The sequence below is a fragment of the Ipomoea nil genome, unplaced genomic scaffold (genome assembly GCF_001879475.1).
Source record: "Ipomoea nil cultivar Tokyo-kokei standard unplaced genomic scaffold, Asagao_1.1 scaffold2928, whole genome shotgun sequence".
Lineage (NCBI taxonomy): Eukaryota > Viridiplantae > Streptophyta > Magnoliopsida > Solanales > Convolvulaceae > Ipomoea > Ipomoea nil.
This window is the reverse complement of record NW_017619356.1, coordinates 389,528-411,756: the sequence shown is the minus strand read 5'-3', so window position 1 is coordinate 411,756 and position 22,229 is coordinate 389,528. Positions and strand designations below refer to the sequence as shown.

The following is a 22,229-nucleotide window of genomic DNA, read 5'->3' as shown; positions in this document are numbered from 1 at the left end:
TAACCTAGGGCTCTAATCATATTCAAATCAATAAAATCATAGTTCATCTTTTAATTACCAAAACATCAAGATTCATCAAGAACATCACATAATCATCAAGAACCTCTTAACATCATCAAGATCATCACGATCACACATAAAATTATGTCACAATCATCAAGAACATATCATCAATATCATAAACGATTCATCAAGACACAAGTATAGAGAGGTGGCCAAAGAAGATAATGATAGCAAGGAAAATAGGTTTTGTTGAGACATGGGTTACCTCTTAGCCTTAATTAATTTCCTTGGCTATGAAGGGTCTTTCTTTAAGATTCCTTCTTTCTTGATTTCTCCTAGGGGAATTCTTGGAACTTCTTGTGTGGTGAGAGATTATTTGTGGTGTGACTTCTAGGTGCCTCCTATGTCCTTATATATATATATTTAGGAGTCCTAATTAGGGTCTGAATGGTATGGGTTTACTAATCATATTCCTTATAGGACTAAGGACTTGTTTTAGGGATAAGGGTCCATGGTCCATAGTGGACCTTATTAATTAATTAAAGGGAATCCTAATCATAATCTGAATAGTAAAAGGCCTACTTCCTTTATTCCTAATAGATAAATAGGTCTAGGATTCCTAATTAGAATCTGACTAGTAAAAGGTTTACTTTCTTTATTCCTAATAGGCTTAAAACTCTAGTTTAGGCAAGGGTCCACGATTCATGGTGGACCTTATTAATTATTTAGAAGGAAATTTAACCAATTTAAATCATATTTAATTATTATTAACGGGATTAATTAAATAATTAATCCGGGATTGAAGGCCGTAACACCGGGTGTTACATCGGGTGTTCTCAGTGGGTTGCGTTGTATTCGTTGGAGTTCGGCTGCCTTGGCGTAGGCTTCCGTAAGTGTTTTTGGTTTGATTGCGGTCAAGGCTTTTCGGTTTTCGATGTTGAGCCCAGTAATGAACCTTTCCACTTTGATGATTTCTGTAGGGGCCAACCCGTTGGCGAGGCGAGCCAACTCTAGGAACTTCTTATGGTATTCCTCTACTGTGGCGTTCCCCTGCCTTAGGTGTAAGAATTCTTCGCTCATGGCTGTACGGATATGTTGGGGGTAGAATCGTTCCATCAGTTTGGTTTGTAAGACCGGCCAACTCATGCCCGGTTCCGGTCTTGCCTATGCCCACCATACGTCGGCCTCATGCCGAAGGTAAAATGAGGCTATCTTGGCTTGATGCTCCTCCGGACAACCTGTTACCTCGAAGATCTTGTTGAAAGTCCAAATCCATTCTTTGAGTGTCGCGAGATTCTATTCTCCGGCGAAAGAAGGGGAGTCTCGTATTCCCTAACTCGACGTGCTAGGTCGAGGTCTCCGTCTATTGGGGCTGGATCACTGTTAGTTGTTAAGGCGTAGTTCAGTGTTTGAACGATTTGAGTCAATCATTGCAGGTTCTGAGTTAACGAATCGTGGGCAGAAGGCTCTGGGGTTCTTGACTGACTCCTTGTTGGTGTCATTCCGGTGTCTACAGGATCAACACCGATCGTAATGGTAAGTTAGGGACTCGCATCCTTACCTTGATGCTATAATTTATGGGGGACTTTCAAGCTGAGCACAGAATAGATTAGGGAGAAGTTAAGCAGATAATGTTAGATAAACTCATAGCCTCACCGCGTGTCCTAAACTTCCTCGATCCTATGTACTTAAGTTCCTAGAGTCCGAACTTAATGCCCTAAAGTCTTGTCCTTAGGGGTCTTATCCTAGGGTCGAACTTAGGCTATGATACCAACTGTAACACCCCTAAATTTTTAAACTTTTAAAGCTTATAGAATAAAGGCAAATCTAATATTAATTCCCAAACAGAGCATAAACTAAACATGATAGTCGTGGTGCTATGCCACACCTGAGCTAGAGAACCCAGATGCATAGGCTAAACTAACTAACAAAACGTAATTAATATCCAAATACAAATCAAGGCACGCAGGCCATCTCATCAAGCTAGAACTATCTAAATAAGGGTCCACGAATCCAACTACCACGCTCCGAAGCTGCTCAACTGTTTCTGAAAAACATTCGGTGTAACAACCGTCAGCGAATAATGCTGGTAACCCACTCCAACGCGTTAAGTACAATATAGGTAGATATTAGAAAATCATTTTGAAACTGGAATACATATATATCCTAAGCAAACTCTAGCTTTAAAACCAGATCAAGTCTCAAGACACAACAAAAGACCTGACACTTTAGAACAATCATAAAGACTAGCATGCATCCTAAGAATACGATACAAGACATAATAGAGAAATACATTCATAAAGAGCAACTTGAGACAACAAGGGAATCAATTAACAAGTAACCATCAAGGAACACAATCCATCTTCCAACCTTATACCAAGTTCCAACCTTGTGGCTCCCCTCCGTCCTTATATCAGTTCCAACATGTACCTCCAGGCCACCCTTATATCGCCTCCCTTATTCCTCCGGGCAACTACATGCCCCCACCGACAAACCACCTATCAACCACCTCATATCATGATAGCGCCGCAGTGCCATTCACATGATCCGTACCTCTAGTACCAATACCAAGGGGTCAGCGCATATAGCCCCGACATGGCACCGCAGCACTTATAACCTGACCCATGCTCAATGGCAAGCAAGTCGAAGGTGGGTTTGTGCCTTTAGCACAGTAACCGCTAGGCCTGTACCTTCAGTACAATGACCGGGCACTCATGCCTTTCGTCAATAATTCATCAACACATAATCAATCAATAACAATCAAGACATAACAACAAGGACACGTACTACACATAAATTCCTAGAACGGTACTCAAAACATCAAACGAGACTCATACACGACAAACGGGGTACAACGGGACACGATGGGACATGGGGAAACAACAAACGGGAGAAAACATCACGACCCATACACATTTTCCAGCGGGTGGAAGACCACCCGCCGGCCACTCGCCGGCGGCGGCCAACAATTCCAGCGGGTGCCCTGCTAGCAGTCGCCTTCCCGCCGGCTGCCCGCTGGAAAGGGGGCACGGGCAGCGGGTAGGTGGTGGGCGTTCGTCCCCCCACTGATACACAGACAACTTTTCGGTCCCGGGATATCTCGTGGAACCCAAAACCACGTCCAGACACACTCCAACACATAACGACAACACCACGGATTCAATTAACAGAATTAAATGAATAATCATTCAAAATACATTCTAACACGATTCCTAAACATGCCAAGACCCCACAAAACGGGTCAGGAGCATTCGGAACCGCAAGATCATCAAGAAATCTATATGCAAAGTCCTAAATACAAGTCCTAGGCTAGACTCAACACCTAATCATGCATAGACCCACCCAAATATACCAAGAACATCACAACAACGAGATTCACGATATAAATCCTAGAAACAAGCTCTAGACATAATTAAAATACAAGATTACACATATAATCATTCACAACATCAAGATAATCAAGATTATCAAATAACACAATATAAATCCTAGGCAAGGGCTCTATCAAGACTCAATCACAGAATCATCCATACAATTATCAAAGGAGCCAATAAATAAGATATAGCAAGGAAAATAGGTTTTGTAAGACATGGGTTACCTCTTTAGCCCTAATCAATATCCTTGGCTACTAAGGGAAACCTATTCAGAGTCTGAATAATAAGGCCCACTTTCCTCATTCCCTATGGGCTTAAGGTTTATAGTTCAGGCAAAGGTCCACGATTCATCGCAGACCTCCTGGATTAATTAAGAGAATTATAATTGGATTAAACCCCTTTTAATTATTTTAATTAACGGGAATCAATTTAATAATTAATTCGGATTTGAAGGCCGTAACACGGGGTGTTACACTAACAATTTGACTAAACTTCTTGAGTCAACACTCTCCCCCTTTGTCAAATTTTTGGGAAAAAACCTTGATCTCTGTCTTTCTCCCCCTTAGTTGATGCCACAATGGTGTTTGATTGATGGTAGATTAATGACAGGTTAGATCGCCATCCCATTTGTAGCTTTTATCAGATGATCTTTTTCCCATCATAACACATTCATATCTTTGGTTGTAGACTTTACAATTCTCTTTGGAAAATTCTACTTTGAGTTCATCATCACACAGTTGACTTATACTGATAAGGTTTGCTTTTAGTCCTTGTACTAAGAGAACTCTTGGCAATCTAGGTAGACCATGGACATTTAGAGTTCCATTAGCAATAATTTGTCCCTTACCTCCATCTCCAAATGTTACATGTCCTTCAGTTTTGTATTGGATGTCTTCAAGATTGTTAAGATTTCCAGTCATGTGTCTTGAACATCCACTATCGAAGTATCAAACATTTGTGTCTGTGTTGGTTTTTGAGGTGTACGCAACAGTTTGTGTTTGATCTTTTCTGACCCAGATTTTCTTATTCTGATTTTGTCCTGCCCAGTTTCTGTTATACTGTCTGTTTTGGAGATAATATTGTCGTTTATAGCAGAATGCTTTGATATGCCCCAATCTGTGACAGTAGTAGCATCTGATTCTTCTTTGATGTTGAAAGTGATGTTGTGACACTTCATGAATTTCAGATGCATGACTCTCCCCTGAAGCTGATATTGGTGATATTGGCGATTTTGGCCTTTTTGCCAATTCTTTGATTTCCTGTACCAACTTAGCTTCCCTGTCTTGAGATTTTATCAGTTTTTCTTGGGTTTCTTTGAGAAGTAACCCTTCTCTTTCTTTTTTATTCTTTAGAAACTGATTTTCTTACATGAGTTTTAGATTTACTTAGATAAGTTGTTCCCATTTTGAGTGGAGTTGATTGTAAGTTTCTAGAAGTTCTTGCAAATCGTCCTCAGTTCTATTCTCACTTTCATGATTTGCAATGAAGGCTACAAAGTTTGTGTTGGTATCTTCTTCACTATCCGAGTCATCACTTAAAGTTGTCATATATGTTTTATTTTTCCTTTTCAGATATGTTGCACATTCAGACTGAATGTGTCCAAATCCTTTGCACTCATAACATTGTATTCCTTCAAGGATTATGCTTTCCTTTTTTTGGTGTTGATAGATGGATTTTGATCACTTGAGTAATTTCCTGGACTATTTGAAGAATTTCTATTTTTGCTTCTGAATTTGTTAAACCTTTTTAGAACTTTATTGAAGTTTTTGGTCAGCAATGCAATAGATTGTTCCATGCTTTCAGTATCAACATCTGAATTTTCTTCCTGTTCTGATTGGGCTATTCTTTTGTCGTTGGTTTTCTTGTGCTGCAGCATCTCAAGTTCATATGTTTGAAGATTTCCCATTAAATCATTGAGTTTGCAGGCATTTAGATCTTTGGTTTCTTGAATAGTTGTTACTTTCATCATGAATCTTTTGGGTAATGATCGTAGTACTTTCTTCACTAACCTAGGTTCAGGGATAGGTTCCCCTTGGTTGAATGCATCTCCAGCAATCCCTAACACTCTTGCATTAAATTGAGTGATATCTTCATCCTCTTCCATCTTTAAGTTCTCAAATTGAGTTTGGATCATTTGTAGCTTGGATTGCTTAATAGATGTATTTCCTTCGTGATGATCACATAGTATATCCCATGCAATCTTTGTTATACCAGTGGTGGCAATTAGTTTGAATGTTTCTTCACTCACGGCTCCATAGATGGCTTTTGAATTGTAATTATATCCCCTTCGTTCTTCTCCACTCCAGTTTGTTTTAGGTTTTCAATTACCTTTATCATTAACTGGATTTTTCTATTCTTTCTCAACGACTCCCCAGACTCCTTCACCTTGTGCTAATATGTATATTTTCATCCTAGCTTTCCAGTAGGAGAAATTTGTACCAATATTAGGGCAGGGGCCCTGATATTTGACAGTCCTTCTCTGGGAAACTCCATTAGGATCCTGCTAATAACTTAAGCAGTTTGGCTCTGATACCAATTGAAATATGTAAAACGCAGCAGTTGTAACACAAGGAGTTGGTAACGCAGTTCGGGAAAACCCTAGTCTGCGAGGCATTTCTCAATTTGAGAATTTGCCTAAATCCACTAAAAGCTCAATATTTAAAGTACACAGTTTGGAACCTGAGATTACACAATAGAATGATCTTTCCTACCAAACTATTGTAACATAAACACATGTACTATTTTCTAGGGGAATTTAGAATACTCTCAAAGACTCTCAGACCTCACAGAATAAGTTAGGGAATTCACCCCTCATAGTGATCAGATGAGAGGCCTTTATATAGCTAACTAATCCTTATACACCCAATAGAAGTATAATTCCTACTTTGTTTAGGTTTTGGATCTATATTCTTTATGCTTATCCTTTCTGAACTAGGATCCCTTTTTGCTAAAAATTTTGACTAAACTCCTTGAGTCAACAACTGTAACACTAATTGTCAATAATGATGATAAAAGACAATTAATGACTTGCCTTGGCCCAATGGTAAAAACTGTTGGATCAAAGATCTCTTGTTAATGACAATATTGACTTGGGATTTACCTCTATTGAGAGACATTTTTATTTATGAGGATGTGGAGCAGATTAGTATAATCCAAATTAGCCCCACGTACGACGATTCATGGTATTGGTATGGGAACCCAAAGGGATGTTACACAGTGAAAAATGACTATAGATGCATTAGGGGTGATTTTGTTGAGACCAGTGATGCTTTTAACAAATGGTCAATATAAGTATGAAAATTTAAAGTCCTCAAAAAATGGAGGACCTTTCTATGAAGAGGAATTCTCCTTACTACTACTAACTTAATAATGAAGAGAGTGGATGTGAGTTCGTTATGCCCCATGTCTAGAACCTATTATGAAGATATTATGCATGCCCTCTTCTGGTGTGAGTTCTCCAAGCGGGTTTGGCATGAATCAGTCATTCATCTTCCAAGCGTGAATGGGGATTCCTTCTCTTCTTGGTTTAATAATGTATTGGAGGTGGAAAATGGCGACACATTGGCTGTGATGGTGACAGTTCTATATGAGATTTGGATGTTAGAATAATTTTTATTATTCCTAGTATTTTTATCCGTGCGATGCATAGAATGAATTTGTTAAAATATTTTAAGAATATTTGGATTGATATACAATTATATAAATTATAACATTGAATATTATATAATGCAATTGAATAATTGAGTTGTATCGACTATATTTTCTGATGTTATCATTGCTTGAATTCGAGTAAATAATTGCCCAATTAATAGCCAATGTGTAGATATACACATTCGGTGCTGAAACTTTAGAGATCTTATATATTAGTGTTTATGGTTTGTATTAAGTGGCAAATTTGCCCATTGTCTAGCAACTCAGTTATATAAATCATTTGATATCCTAATTTATTTGTATGGAAGATATATTTTCTGTGTAGATGAGGTGATATGATACACAGATTCAGATTTTGCCGGGTGTTTGGACACATGGAAGTCTACATTTTGATATTTATTCCTTTTAACCGAGGGGGCTATCTCTTGGAAAAGTGCGAAGCATATTATCATTGATACGTCCACTATGGAAGCTAAGTTTGTGGCATGTTTTATGGCCACAAATCATGGATTGTGGCTACGGAATTTTATTTCGGGACTTGGAATTGTCGACAGTATTGCCAAGCCGCTGAAAATTTATTGTGATAATGCTGCAGCAGTCTTCTTTTCTAAAAATGACAAGTATACAAGTTGGGCTAAACATATTGATTTGAAGTATCTTGTCATTAAAGAAGATGTTCGGGAATGAAGAATATCAATTGAACATGTTAGCACTAGATTAATGATTGCGACCCATTAACTAAAGCCTTGCCACCAAAGGCATTTCATGAGCATGTTTTGTTGAAAGAATGGGCATTATTGGAAACCGTTAACATTATGTTATGGTTTGTGTTTTGATATATTTGATACTTAGAGCTCAATATAGTTTCGTTTATGTATTAAGTATCATGTTTAGTTATAATATATATATATATATATATATATATATATATATATGAATAAAATATGGAGTAAAAGACATTTTTGGTCCTAGACTTATAGTGGCACAGGCAATTCTAGTCATTTTTAAAAAAATCAGACAATTTGTGGACACTCTTATTGTGACGAGGACAATTTTGGTCCTCCATCAATCTTCCCATTAGATGCTCCATTTGAGAAGGGGTAATTTTGTTTTTTCAGCCCTAAGTATTTTTCCTTTTTTCCTAGTTATTTTTTTCTGCCTCACAGTCTCTCTGCAGTTTCTCTTTCTCTCTCTCCCTCAAGGAGTTTTCCTGCAGCCACTATCTTCATCCCTTCTCTCTCTCGACCACCCAGCAATGAACCAGTGGCGTAGCAGCTTCAGGGACCTCCGCCATCACCTTCTCGTCCTCGGCTTCTTTAGTTTGACGACCTGCAGCAGGCGATGACGGCAACACCCAACAGCAGCGACGCTCCACTTCGGAGAAGTGGCAGAAATGGCGGCAGTTCCGGCGTGGTGTTCCTCTGACGGCGTGGGGTTTGGTAGTAACGAAGGTGAGGCATTGTTTTACTGTTCTCGAATCAAGAGATCCGATGTGCACTTTGCCTCTAATTGGAAGGATTTTCTGAAATTGAGCCCTATTTCTTATCAAACTAAACAACCGATCAGAGCCTTCCACAAAATTGCGTATGAAGCTTGAAAACGCCGGTGATCTTTCGGCCCCACCATTGTAGAAATGTTCTTTTTCCCATCAGTTGCTCGAATAAGGCACTTATATTCAATTTTTTCACCAGCACTCTTCAGTTTATTATGCTTGGCTTTAGATTTAATTGAGGAATGGGTCTAGTTGTAAACGTACCATCACTGTAGAATAAAGATAGAGAACATGAAGATAAAGTTAGCAATCAACACCGGCGTGGAATCTTCTGATGAATTTTTTTCCAGGAAGAAGTAATTCCATCTACAAACACCAAATTGAATTTTGTTATCTACTGGATATCTTCGACGTCGCTCGCTCTCAGCTCCTCAATATTATCTCTCCGCTCTCTCTTAGATTCTTGATTTCAATTAGCTTTTCTTTCTCTGTTTCTAAAGGTTTTTAGTTTTGACAAGCCTATTACTATTACTATTACTATTACTATTATTATTACTATGACTATGACTATGACTATGACTATGACTATGACTATGACTATGACTATGACTATCACTATCACTATCACTATGACTATGACTATCACTATCACTATCACTATCACTATCACTATCACTATCACTATTATATGGCTCATTATTATTATTATTCTATGACTCATAAATATCCATTTACTTATATTTAATAATAATAATGATATAATTCTATTATTGGTCAGTTAATGATAAATAACAGTTTCAACTGCTCATGATAACTTCTCAAGTTGATGAAACATGAGATAGTTTTTTTAATCATTCTGAGACTCTGATCCTCCCCCAAATATTCCGAAAAACTAAACTCTCTCCATCTGAGTTCATAGACTAAGAAAATACTGGAAGGTTTGGAGGGAGAAACCACGGAAAAATCATGGAAACATGTCAATTAAGTACTGTATGTGGAAATCATGTGTTCGACCTGACTCAGAACCCTAGATGGTGTATTGGTATCTACTGAACAGTCTGAGTACCGTAACTGAATGTGCTAACATCAATCATCCTATATCCCATCAATCCAGGATTATATTAGGCACAGAGTTTGGTTGACTAGCAACTACTAGTTATTAAGTCCAACTTGCACCACTTAATTAAGGCCCTAATATATAATATATAATATATATTATTAGGAAAATTTTACATTCTCCCACTTGGTGCAAGTACTAGCACAACATTCACCAAAGAACAAAACACACGAATCATAGTGGTATGTCCTCTATTTAATCAGAGTGAAGATCTTGCATTCATAGGAATCTTCAGGGGTAGAAATGGTGGGGTATGGGACGAGAAGTTGCCTAGGCCGAAGGATTCTTGGAGAATGGCGCAATCTGCGCTGCTTGCTTGGCGACAGGTCCATGGCGGTGCTTGTGTAGGATCATCACGCAATTTGGATGAGTTGCAGCGCTCCCATGCAAGCTAACTCTCAACAGAATTATTCATGCTATTTTGAGCAACGCACAAAGCCACTTATGGTATGATCCTCCTCTCATCCGCAAGGGTGTTTGTGGCAGCCGCAAACGGAGTATTGCCTACTTAGCTTGTACGTTATAAAGAGGCCCTATCTTAACTATAGTTCAGATTCACACTGATTGCTTTTCTCTATACCGCAATTTAACGTCTAGTTCCATTGATATTCACTATTATGTTGGGATCGCCAACAATGATTGTAGAAATATATTATTTAAGTTTTCAGCTTTATGTCTCATTAGTTTCTAAAAACACTAAAATACTCTTGCTCATACATTAGCTTCTAAAGCCTATACTCACGCTAGCTCGTTGTATTGTATTGGGACTTTGTTGCTACCCTTATGCAGTAATATACTATGATTTTATTTTCAAAAAAAAAAAAAAAAAGATAATATTTTAGTATGAATACCGAGTATAAGTGAATAACAAAAGATTTCACTTCATTCTGCTCTCCTCTACTGTACAAGCGCACAGAATTTTCCCCTCATCAAATCCCGTGTTAACAATGTCTGCACCACAGCAGTGGGCTTTCCCTTGGCTTTGCAGTTTTCCACTTTTCGCCAGAGGCAGATCATTTGCTTGGGGGATTGATTGTAATAGTCTTCGATGCATCCAAACTGGCACAACTTCAAGCTGTTGAACTTCTCTACCCACATTCCCATGCTCACATCCTCCGATCCATCTTGAACAACTGCAGCATGTCAAATGTGTTCAAGGATCAGTTTTTTCCTTTCCTTTTTATTCATCCTAAACTCTCAAGGGTCAGCGTTCCCTCGTTTCAAAATGTTTCCTCTCAATAATTTGCAGAAACTCCATTAATCGTTTCAGAAACTAGTAAACAAATAGTCAATTACAGTAATATTTAAAGAAAAAATATTTGCAAATACATGCTTATATTTTTAGACTAATGCCAGATACCCTACCCCTCCTATTTTTCCCCTCCAATCCATCCCTCATCATGTGACATCATTTAATTGGTTACTAAATTCCATTTTTAATTAGTGGTAGGTCAGCCAATTCACGGAAGCCACATCCGGAGTGGAGGGGAAATTCAGGAGGGATAAGAAGCATTTTCCTTTTTATATTTGTAAATTTCACTAGCGTTTTGTATCCTGTGTTTCCCTATTTCCCATTTTCATGTTACAAAGATTTAAACAGTATTGCCTTCATAATTCTCATGCTTTGTGGGATGGACAAACATGCAGATATACAAGTACAATCAATGAGGGGCGAGAGAAAAGAGGGAATGGATACAGGTAAAAGATATCATACCCTCAACTTATGTTGCTCAAAATCAGAGACAATGGACTCTGCAACGTCAGACGAGATGACATAACCAGGCCCATTCGCGTAGGGTGGGTAATCTTCTTCTGCCCATTCCTGCAACTCCCAAGAACAAAAAGTGAGGTAATAAACAGGTCAATTTAGGGCAAACTCCCAGCCACCCGTAAAGCAATTTAGGCCAATTTACAGTTCTGTAGAGAAAAACGTTTAGACAAAAACATTGAAGTATAGTGGCATGAGCATGTAACTCTAGGTAGGAGGATTAAAGTTCAACCTCTAGCCCCCTTGTATGTACCAAAAGAATCTAGTGAGTGATAGAGAAAAACAAAAATGTAAAAATTACGTCAATTTGTCCATAGGGACAGTAAGACAGTTAACTTTTGAACTCGAACATGATAAGAAACTAAAACACAAGCAAACTGTAGCACTTAAACTCAATTAAGAAAAGAAACAATAAACTCACAAGACTTTATCTTTATCTAATTTGAGATAGACACATAATTTTAGCTTGTCTTTTATTTGAAAAGGAAAAAGGAGGCCCATATAAAGTGAGAGAGGGGTTAATATGCATTTTTTTTGGATCACAAGGAAACCCGCAACCAAGAAAGCCAATAGACCGCTCCTGCTGAGAATCAAACTTGGAAGGAGAATATACTTTAAAAAATCAGAAAAAAAGGGGTAAGAAACACATAGAAGTTCACCAATCATCCAGCCATCCAAGGGATTGAAAATAGAGAAGGAATAAGTGCATACCTCATAGGTGACTGCCCATTTACCATTTTCCAGTGGCTTATGGTAGTAATTGATGTTCCAATATACAGGCTGCCATGACGAATTTTCTTAACTTCATTCATGACAGCATCTATCCGTACAAATGTGTCATCATCACACTTCATTATATACTTTGAAGCGACTGTAGGACCTGCAAAACTCCTGATAGGTCAGAAAGACTGCACGATGACATGACAACTTGAAAGTTCATTAGATGGTGGGAAGTCCAGAAAAGGACATGGAAGCTGACAAAAGTAAGTCTTACGAATAGCACGTGTTCTGCTCAATCACTGATATGAATAGCACTCGTCTAACATAGTTAGAGCCTACTCGTCTAACAAAAAATATCCAGTAAATATTTTTATTATCTGATGTGACAGTATATGAAGAGTAACCCCAACGAAGTTGGTCGAGCAGTTGACTCAAAACGCCCATTGGGGTAACAACGGCAGACTTTCCGATTAATCAAAGTATATGATTTGTATTTGATTAATAAACATATGCCTGAAGTGTGATCTCAAAATTTTGGTCATTGTAGCAATATCCAAGTAAATTTCGCTAGCTAGAACTGACAAAAAAGATTTATTGTCACGTCAAGAAACGAACACTAAGAGAAGAAATATGAACATAATCACTTTCACTTGGTAACCAACTCCAGATTAACAAGTGTGAATGTAACTCTTCCTAGATTGTAGGCTTTTCTGGCTCAAAAAGTCAACAAGAGCATCTCTTCAGCAAACCAAAAACTAGACCTCTAACATCATACATTCATACCTATTTTTCCTTCTTTTCTTCTTAGATGTTACATGACATAGACATAGACAAGTGTAAAAGACAGCAGCACTTATAATTCAGCCAAAAACTCCCAATAGAAACATGTGAAGTTAATATATATATACATTTGATCTCTTGCACTATAATTCAATAATTCATTGCCAATGCTAACTTCTACATTGTCTATCCCACAAGCCATTGCACTATATTATTACCATAGAATGAAACCATGATCTGAGTAGCATTGTGCACTTGAACTTATGGAAAGGATAGGAAGGACGAACCTTTGATAACGACAATAAGTTTTCCTTGTGTGCTAAAGCTACTCGACATCCTTGGCACCCGAGAATTCTCAAGGAGAAATGTAATATCTAGCACGAGGTGTTGTGGCAAACATGCGAAGTACATATGCCAACCAGAAGGTCTAGTAGTGGGGTTTAGGGTGTGTGCAGCTTGGTTCTAAGCATCGCCCCTTTTCAAGTTCCAACTCTGTTGTGATAACGTCTCCCTCCAATTGAAGCATCCCTAAAGAAACAGATTAAGGAAAGAGATTAGTTCAGCAAAGTTCATCACAAGCATGACAAATAAGACAGTTTGTCGTGAATCTATTGAAGAATGAAGATGCTATTGAGTATTATATACCTAACTATGCTGTCAAAAGGAAGAAACAATTCAAATTAAAATTGAAAAACAGGTGTGTGTGTGTGTGTGTGTGTGTAATCAAGTTACTGCCATCTGTGTCATGGATAGATAAAGCGTGCTGCAAGTTCGAAAGAAGAAAGATGAAATACAAAGAATCTTATATGAAAGATAACAATTTCTTGATATCAACTAAAGAATAAAGATGGTCGTTTTGACCTTGCAAGGAAATCTTGTGTGCAATAAGCTTCATGAGCATGTGATGGACCTTTGTTTACTAGCTATAGACCTAAAAGCTATTGCTCTTCATAGTTCATACATATGAAATAATATTAGAATATCATCAATGATCATGTTATAGTCTTATAGACGAGCAGCTGGTATATCAGTTAAAGTGAGAAGGGAAAAGGAAATGAAGACAATTCCAGTGGCAAAACCACAAAATTCAGTATATCAAGCATAGAACTTATGGATATAAACATTCAAAAAAAAAAAATATATATATATATATATAAGGTTTCAAGGCACAAGTTACATAAGATTTACCACATTTCTCATATCTCCAATCATGGCAGCCCAGTGGAGGAATCTGAATGCTCTGCACAAGAGCAAATAGGATTGAAAATGTTTCTTCAGAATATTCCAACACGAATTCAAAGATAAAATTATGTGACCCAGTCATTGGTCTTGTTTATGAGACACTTTTCTATTGCTTCATCACAGATCTGAAGAGCCCTGTCAAAATCCCCTTCCTCAAATCTCATATCTGCAAAGATGCAGTATAATTCTTTATCAGCAGACAAGCCCTCTCTTCTCATCTCTTCAAAAACTCCTTTTGCTTCAGAGAACTTTTTTCTCTTCAAGAAACCCTTAATGAGTGCATGATATGTATCAATTGTTGGTTTATATCCCTTCTCAACCATTTCTTTATGTAGATACCAGGCCTCCTTCATATTCCTCCCTTTGCAATGTCCTCGTATCAATATGTTATAGGTATTACCATCTGGCATAACTCCTTTACTACACATTCCCTTGCAAATTTCTGTGGCGACACGCATATTATTCCTAATGCAATATTGCTTCATTAGAGAATTGTAAGTGGTGGCATTTGGCATTATACCTTTCTCCACCATCCATCCCAGCAGTTTCTCACCCTCTTCCAGCATCCCAGAGGTACAAAACCCATTGATCAGAACATTAAATGTAACAATCGAGGGTTGAATCCTACTGCACAGCATATCACGCAAAAGATCATGAGCCTTGGCTATTTCTCCTGATTTACAATAAGCATCCATAAGAGTGGTATAGGTAAAAGTATCAGGCGGAATACCTGATGCTTCCATATCTTTCATCAGTTTTAATGCTTGCACAATATTTCCAGCTTTACAAAGACCATTAATAAGTGAATTGTAAGTATAAATGTTTAACTCAAGTCCCTTTCCACACATCTCCTGAAGAAGCTCAGTTGCCATATCAAGTTCCCCCTGTTTGCAAAGCCCATCAGCCAATGCAGTATAAGTGACAACATTTGGCACCAATCCCATCTGAACCATTTGGTTGTGAAGAGAAAAGGCAACCTGGACCTCACCCACTTTGCAGTGACCATCTATAAGTGTCGTGTAAGTAAACTCATCAGGTTCCAACCCACAGTCAAGCATATCATGCAGGAGCTTATATGCTTCTGCAACCTTTCCAGTTTGACACAGACCACAGATAAGGGCAGTATACGTTACCAAATCAGGAATGATGTTCAAACACTGCATTTCATTAAACAATCTGTATGCAGCAGTTACAACCCCAGCTTTGCAGAAGCCATCAATGAGAGTAGTGTAAACTACATTATCTGGGGTAATTCCCTGTGATATCATCTCCCTAAGGACCTCCTCTGCATATGATACTTTACCAGTCTTACACAAAAGAAGAATTATGCTGTTAAAAGTATGTTTGTTTGGTTTAAGTCCCTTTCCTTGCATCTCTTCTATGATCTTCAACACTGGTTCCAGTTCTTCAGCAGTACAGTACCCATTAATCACAGTGCTGTAACTTACAACATCAGGGATGCATCCCCTCAGTTCCATTTGCAGGAGTAGGTTATGGGCTTCTTTCACTCTTCCTATTCGGCAAAGTGAGTGAACCATTATGTTATGTGATTCAGTATCCCAAGAGACCCCCAAATTAGAAAATTCACTAAAAACCTTCAAAGCCATTCTGTGCCCACCATTGCTATTTGCTAGAGAGGAAAGATATAGGTTACATGAACAAACAGATAAAACTATACCATAATTCAATATCTTATCAAAAAGCTTCCTTGCATAGACTAAGAAGCCTACTTCAATAAGGACTTGGAAGAAAATGTCAAAAACATAAGGATTAGAACCCCAATCCTTGTAAGTGTATATTAGTTTTTCTAAAAAATGAACAAATGAAAGATTGATGTCTAAACTGGGTTTAATCCAAAACTCACGGATAAGCTCACGTGCCATCTTTGTATCTTCAGAAGACGTGGCAATGTGAACAACAAAACAACGGGCTTCAAGTGATGGGTTCCTACGTACGCACCACCAGTTATAAAAATCCAGAACTAGTTTGTAATCATTCCTTATGCTCATGAGAACCCAAACAAAATGATCAGACCTAATCTTCGACTCAAATGACTGTAAAGTACGATGAAGGGTCTCATAACGGCGTTGCTTAACAGTAATTGACACCTGATAGACAAGTTCAGTATCTCTTATGGAGGGCTTTTTTGGAGAATAATCAGGGAAGGGTCTGGTACTGGTTGGACGAGAAAGGTTTAACCTCTCAACCAAAGAATTACTTGAATAGCAGAAGATAAAGAGATGGTTCAGGGCAGAACCTAATTGTTCACGATAACACAATCGTCGAGGATTGCAATTCGGAAGAAGGATTGAACACCTCTTCATGTCTACGGGAGAGAGCTATTAGTTCAGATTGCAAACATCCATTCTTGCAAATGTAATGGCATCCCTCCATGTAGAAGAACAAATTCAGTCCATCACCTGTGAAACAACGATTACTCATAAGACTTCAAATCCAAATTCCAACCACGTGGAAAAATGAACAGCAACCATAAAAAGATAGGGGTGGAAATATGCCAGGCCGAGCCAAGCCTTGGCAAATTAGGCTTGGGCCTATAAGTAGGCTTTTTTAGGCCCAAGCTTGAGCCTACAATAGACCTGGCATGACCGCAAGTCTTTTTAATGCCTATTTAATTTGCAGGCCATTAAAACGGCTTCAAAGATAGGCTTTAAAGCACAGTTATTTTCCTCAACACAATCAAATACCATGAAACCAGAATATGTAAGAACTAAGAAGGATATATCCTTGAGCATACAGCTCTAATACTCCGTATTACATAGAAAGCATTAGCACCCAGTCCAAACTGAAAGAGAATTATCGGTGAAAGAAGTGAAAGGCTCAAACCATGTAGAACCATACAGTATACAACAAAATTCTGAACGCAACTAAATATCTTGGCAGGTTCAAGAATTTTCAGAATATCTTGATATGCCACCTATCAAGAAGGTCCTCTTAAGATACAATAACTAAACCCAGATTCATAAAAGAGAAATTAATTTTATTTAACTGCTTATTACTTGTCAACACAAACAACGAGCTCTCAGGGGAAAGCACAAGGTCAAATCATTTCTAATTTTTAGCTGCAGTATAAAATAAATAATTTAGAACAGCATAACTACCACCCACAACTCACATCTAGAATCAACACATTTGCCATGGGAGAGCATATGAATAGCACTTGAAATAACAAAAACTACAAACCCAAGGTGAACCCCAGCCGGACCACTGAATAGCTAAATCAAAGTTTTGAGCCTATTCCCACCCCTAATTTTATATCCCAAAATTAAAAAATTACACTTATGTAATGCGGCATTCACATTGTTTCACCTCCATTAACAAAAACACATGCCGAGCATTTCACCGAACAATTGTGGAGCAAACATCGTAATACAATTCAAGAGTGATAGCACAATGAAATTTCAAAAGCAGAATATAAAATACCACTTGAGTTTATATCCGTATGCAACCTCAACTACAACCGTTTACTCGTGAGATAGTTTTTTCCTGCGACAACAAGAGAGAGCGCCACCGTTGACGACAGTCGACAGTGACATGATCGATAATCCAGGTCGACGGGAGTTATGGAAGGTTAAAGAATATAGGTCCACAGTGCTTGGAATTAGGCCCATCAATGAACTGACCCATGTTCGTTAAGACCTAAATTTTAAGGCCCATTTTTGCACACATGGGGCTATGGGCTACAATTAAATTGAGGTCAGTATTTTTAAGATTTAAAAAAAAAATATTAAGCGAAATTTATAGTACAAATTTATATGTGTTATCAGCGTTAATATGTTGATTAATCATTAGAGCATTCCTAATTGAAGTGTTTAAGGTTTTTTGCACATATATGGAAGATAGAGAAATAATTTGGAGAAATAAGGAGGGAAAAAAGAAATTGCACTATAATTTTTTGGGGGGTTGAGGATGAGAAAGGGAAAAAAAAAAAAAAAAAAAAAAAGTAATGTCTGGTGAGCGTGTAACACACCGAGCGCGTTAATAATACAATTTTCTTTTATTTTTTTATAGTCTTTTTCTCTTTCTTTTCGACCCCTCTTTTTCTCTTCTCTTTTCATTCTATGTGGCCCGCAAAAGTTGAGCAAAAAACTCTCACTCTTAGGCCCCGTTCGCATAAAATATTTAAAAGGAAATGGAATTGAAATTCTATGAAAAAGAAATTACCATGAAGATTGATTTCATTATTTGGTGGATGGAAAAGAAATTACTAGGAATATTGATTCCGTTGTTCGGTTGGGGTTGAATGGTAAGGAATATAATGAGTTTAAAGACTAAAATATCCCTATAAAGACTAAAATATCCCTACACTGATACTGATAATAAAAGTAATAATGACAAATTTATCCAACCAAGCAACCATGTGATATTTTCTTCCCAACTTCCATGGAAAACAAAATACCGCTCTTCCCCATGGAAAGCTTTTTCCACAAAACTAAGGAAAACATTTTACTGTGGAAAAAGTTTTCCATGAACCAAACAAAGAAAAATTCCATTTTCCCTTTTCCATCCAATCAAACATGCTCTTAGGGATGCTCTTAGTTCTGTTAAGTGACCCGGGGTCTAAGGGTGCATAGCCCAAGGCCTAAGAAGATATCCCGAGCGGCCAGGGTCCAAGACCCGGAGCAAGTCTCCGGGGCCCAGAATGATGGGCCTTAACTTAGCCTCGCAGGCCCACTGCGTGAGCCTCGACTTAGTCTTGTGGCCTACCAAGACTTGGTGTTTGTTGGCCAATGTCTTGTATAAATATTGCATTGTCTTTGGCATTACAAATCATGTTCAATTACATCTCAAATCCACTTGTAATCTCATTACACTCTTCATTAATACAAGTCTTGTCTTCTCAAGCTCAATATCTTGTCTTTATTACTTATTTCTTTATAATCGGATTATTTGATTCGGCCAACCGGAATTAATTTAATCCATCATTGGTGCTCTCGTTGAGAGCTCGACATGCTCGAGCATGTTACTTAATCAACATTTCATGCGAACCAACACTTCAACAGTGGTGAGATCCCGTTCCACTGATCACATTTCGGCTACATTGCACCAACGCATTGAACTTAAGCTCAATCATAGATCAGCACATCCACATTGCATGTTGGCATGGCTTCAATTTCAAACATTGCATGTCGCTGAAGACACAAGAAAGCCACCAGAATTCCTCCACACCTACAGATCTCTATCCTCGCGACCATAAAACCAGCACTGGTCGCGGGGTATGAAATTCCGACGCATAAGTTTTTCCGATCTTCATTGAAGGATTGTCGCGGATGCAATCCACTGTTGCAGTGGCATCGCAAACCCCAATGCCACCTACGATCTCCCGTGCGCTAGAGCGAACACGCGGATGGTAAATATCAGGAAAATCACGATCCGATCCCTTTCAGAGGATCTTCGCCTTCCCCAGACTTCAAGGCGAGAGTCACGGCCACCGCCACCAAGATGTAGATCATCTCTACACTGGCTTAAAGGAAGAAGAATCGCCTCCGGAATCTGTTAGCGAATGCCATGGAGACTCTCACCGTAAGCGCACCTGGCGACGATGGAGGAAAAAAAGAACAATGTTAAGAACATAGGGAGGCTCTCATTTCACAAGTCGTTGTTTCTCAGGGCAATATCCACTGAGTTCTAGCGTCCAATCTCCCGTTCTTTAATGGCGAACCCTTTTATCGTCTTGTCCGGCCATACCTTCGAGCATCATTGTGTTGATGCTTGCAAATCCATGTCTTATGCGTCGGTTTTGCAAGATGGGTCGTGGTATGGTTCCTCCGCCGTCATCCCGAATTTGGCACTCAGGTCTGCCATTGCAACTGTTGATCACAGCGACCGGAGCTTCTTTTTACTTGCGCATGATCCATGGAATTTCGTCGTATAGACTATTTCCCAACTCTCTGTATGCAAGTTGCACGTTGTTATACTTGTTGGCACTCAAGTCTGCCAATCTAAACTAGTATGAGTCTTTTCTTCTGGAATCTCCGACTCTTATTCTTTGTCGGTTGGGAAGCTCATGCGTGCACTCATGGATTCTCAGAACCGTAAATCCCGAACGGAGAAACAGGCTCAGCGGCGTTGTGATGGTAGTTATCGCGAGGTTTTGAAGGAGTTTCAGTGGGTCGCATGCGGTGGGTAACCAGATGCCGAGTCTTGTATCAGATCAGCTGATTCAGTTATAGGAGATGAAATAATGCTTTGGAAATCGCAGACACGATGATTTGATGGAAGGAAATAAACTCCACTAAAAAATTTATATTGATATTACTACGCAGTAAGGTACATATATTTAAACTTCAAACTCTTAGCTATGTTTTAGTCGTTTATATGGATGGAAATGGGTGGAAAATTATAATAGTTTCTCTTGTTAGCATGAGAATGGTTACGAGGAAAAATTGATGAAGAAAAATAGACCTCTATCCTATCAATAATTTTTCATTCACAAGATGGGAGAAAATTATCAATCTATTCCACACTATACACAAGACTACCTCTCTCTCCCTCTCAAGACTCAATACTCCACCTCCATTTTTCATTTTTCTCCCTCTCCTTTTCCTTTCATTTTCTTTATGATGGACCCAAACACAAATTTTCTTCTACGTTTTCTTTACTCTCCTTTTTTTTCCCACAGTTTTCTATCCCTCTAAACATAGCATTAGAACCATAATTTACTTATTTACCACACTGGTCACTGGATAAAGAAAACCTGCAGCCATACTGCCATAGAAAGCAGGCAGATATTTATGTGCATACTCCAGCAAATTAAGAATAAAATTATGAATATGATGAAAACATATATACCTTTTAACTACAAATAGAGACCTTTCTATGTCTTTCCGACTCTGCATTGAAATCAAACACCAAATATAAGAGATACAGACACTCTGCTTTAGCAATATAAAGAAAGAGATATCTTCATAACCAAATATTTGCATATCATATGTTAAGGTGGTCCAATTTCTGGCAACTTATGATATCCATACCTTACAAATAATAAGAATGTATGTAACATCAACCAACAATACGCATTTGATAACACACATTAAAGAAGCATTGTATTTGTGCATATATTAAAATAATTACAGAAGAGCTTAAAGTAAGTTCATCGGCACCCGGCAGCTCACACGACAGGCCGCGGTCACGACTGTCACAACCGCAGGCCCAGGCCGCGGTCGCTGGCGCCATCACCGGAGGAATGCAGTGGATGAGGAGTTACCTGATGAGTCGCTAGAGCTTGTCTCGGAGGAATGCAGAGGACGGCAAGGTGATTTGGTTGAGAGGACGGTGAGGTGAGGTGAGGTGAGGTGAGGTGAGGACTTAGGGTTAGGGGAAGAGAAACTTTGAACTTTTAAACATCAGGTTCAAAATAAAAAAATTTAAAATAGCAATGGAATGTGAATCCGTGACTAAACTAAATTAAACTTCTAATCGTGAATAATTTAGCAACGGAAATTCTAATCTGTCTCTAAAATTAGGATGAGAACTGATTGTATTGGATAAGAAGTTCTAAACAGACTCATATACATAGAGTCCTAATACTCCCCCTCAAGCACAGTGTATACTAGTAATCTGTAGCTTGTCCCTTAAGGATGAAAATCTAGGTCCAGGCAGAGCTTTGGTGAAGATATCAGCAAGTTGATCTTTTGTGGAGATGAAGTTGACTTGGATATCGCCCGAAGCTACTCGATCACGAACAAAATAATAATCAATCTCCACATGCTTGGTGCGCGCATGAAAGATTGCATTGGCACTCATATATGTATCTCCTAGATTATCACACCATAATTTTGGAATGGAAATACCCAGAATCTGTATCTCACGCAGTAATGACATAATCCATAAAACCTCAGCACAAACATCTGCAAGAGCTTTGTATTCAGCCTCAATGGATGACCTGGCAACAGTTCTCTGTTTCTTGCAAACCCATGATATAAGATTACTCCCCAAGAAAACAGCAAAACCACTCGTGGATTTTTGATCGTCAGGACAACCAGCCCAATCAGAATTAGAGAAAGCATGAATGTCTCTAGATGAGCACCGTCGTACGCGTAAACCATGATCAATTGTTCCCTT

The 22,229-nt window shown here is 38.5% G+C and overlaps 1 protein-coding gene across 6 annotated transcripts; it reads right to left on the bottom strand.

The window, feature by feature from the left end:
• Positions 1–2,219: 2,219 nt before the first annotated feature.
• On the bottom strand, positions 2,220–21,454 carry LOC109162308 (pentatricopeptide repeat-containing protein At1g05670, mitochondrial). Of its 6 annotated transcripts, none has more exons than XM_019311036.1 (7): positions 21,373–21,454; positions 20,958–20,998; positions 14,094–16,567; positions 13,193–13,433; positions 12,117–12,285; positions 11,352–11,459; positions 10,488–10,770 (listed from the first exon to the last, which is right to left on the bottom strand). In XM_019311036.1, exon 3 carries the CDS (start codon positions 16,469–16,471, stop codon positions 14,213–14,215), a length of 2,259 nt encoding a protein of 752 aa, XP_019166581.1. In that variant the 5' UTR covers positions 16,472–16,567; positions 20,958–20,998; positions 21,373–21,454; the 3' UTR covers positions 10,488–10,770; positions 11,352–11,459; positions 12,117–12,285; positions 13,193–13,433; positions 14,094–14,212. The 6 variants fall into 6 exon arrangements, with proteins under 6 accessions (XP_019166583.1, XP_019166581.1, XP_019166580.1 ...); XM_019311039.1 differs by lacking the exons at positions 20,958–20,998; positions 21,373–21,454 and adding an exon at positions 17,589–17,744 and having other exon boundaries at positions 10,489–10,770; positions 14,094–16,255; positions 16,405–16,567; XM_019311040.1 differs by lacking the exons at positions 20,958–20,998; positions 21,373–21,454 and adding an exon at positions 17,589–17,744 and having other exon boundaries at positions 10,489–10,770; positions 14,094–16,094; positions 16,405–16,567.
• Between the last annotated feature and the right edge of the window lie 775 nt (positions 21,455–22,229).

Coding starts and splice junctions, on each gene's coding strand:
- LOC109162308 (XM_019311036.1), bottom strand. CDS start 16,471: ATGAAGAGGTGTTCAATCCTTCTTCCGAATTGCAATCCTCGACGATTG.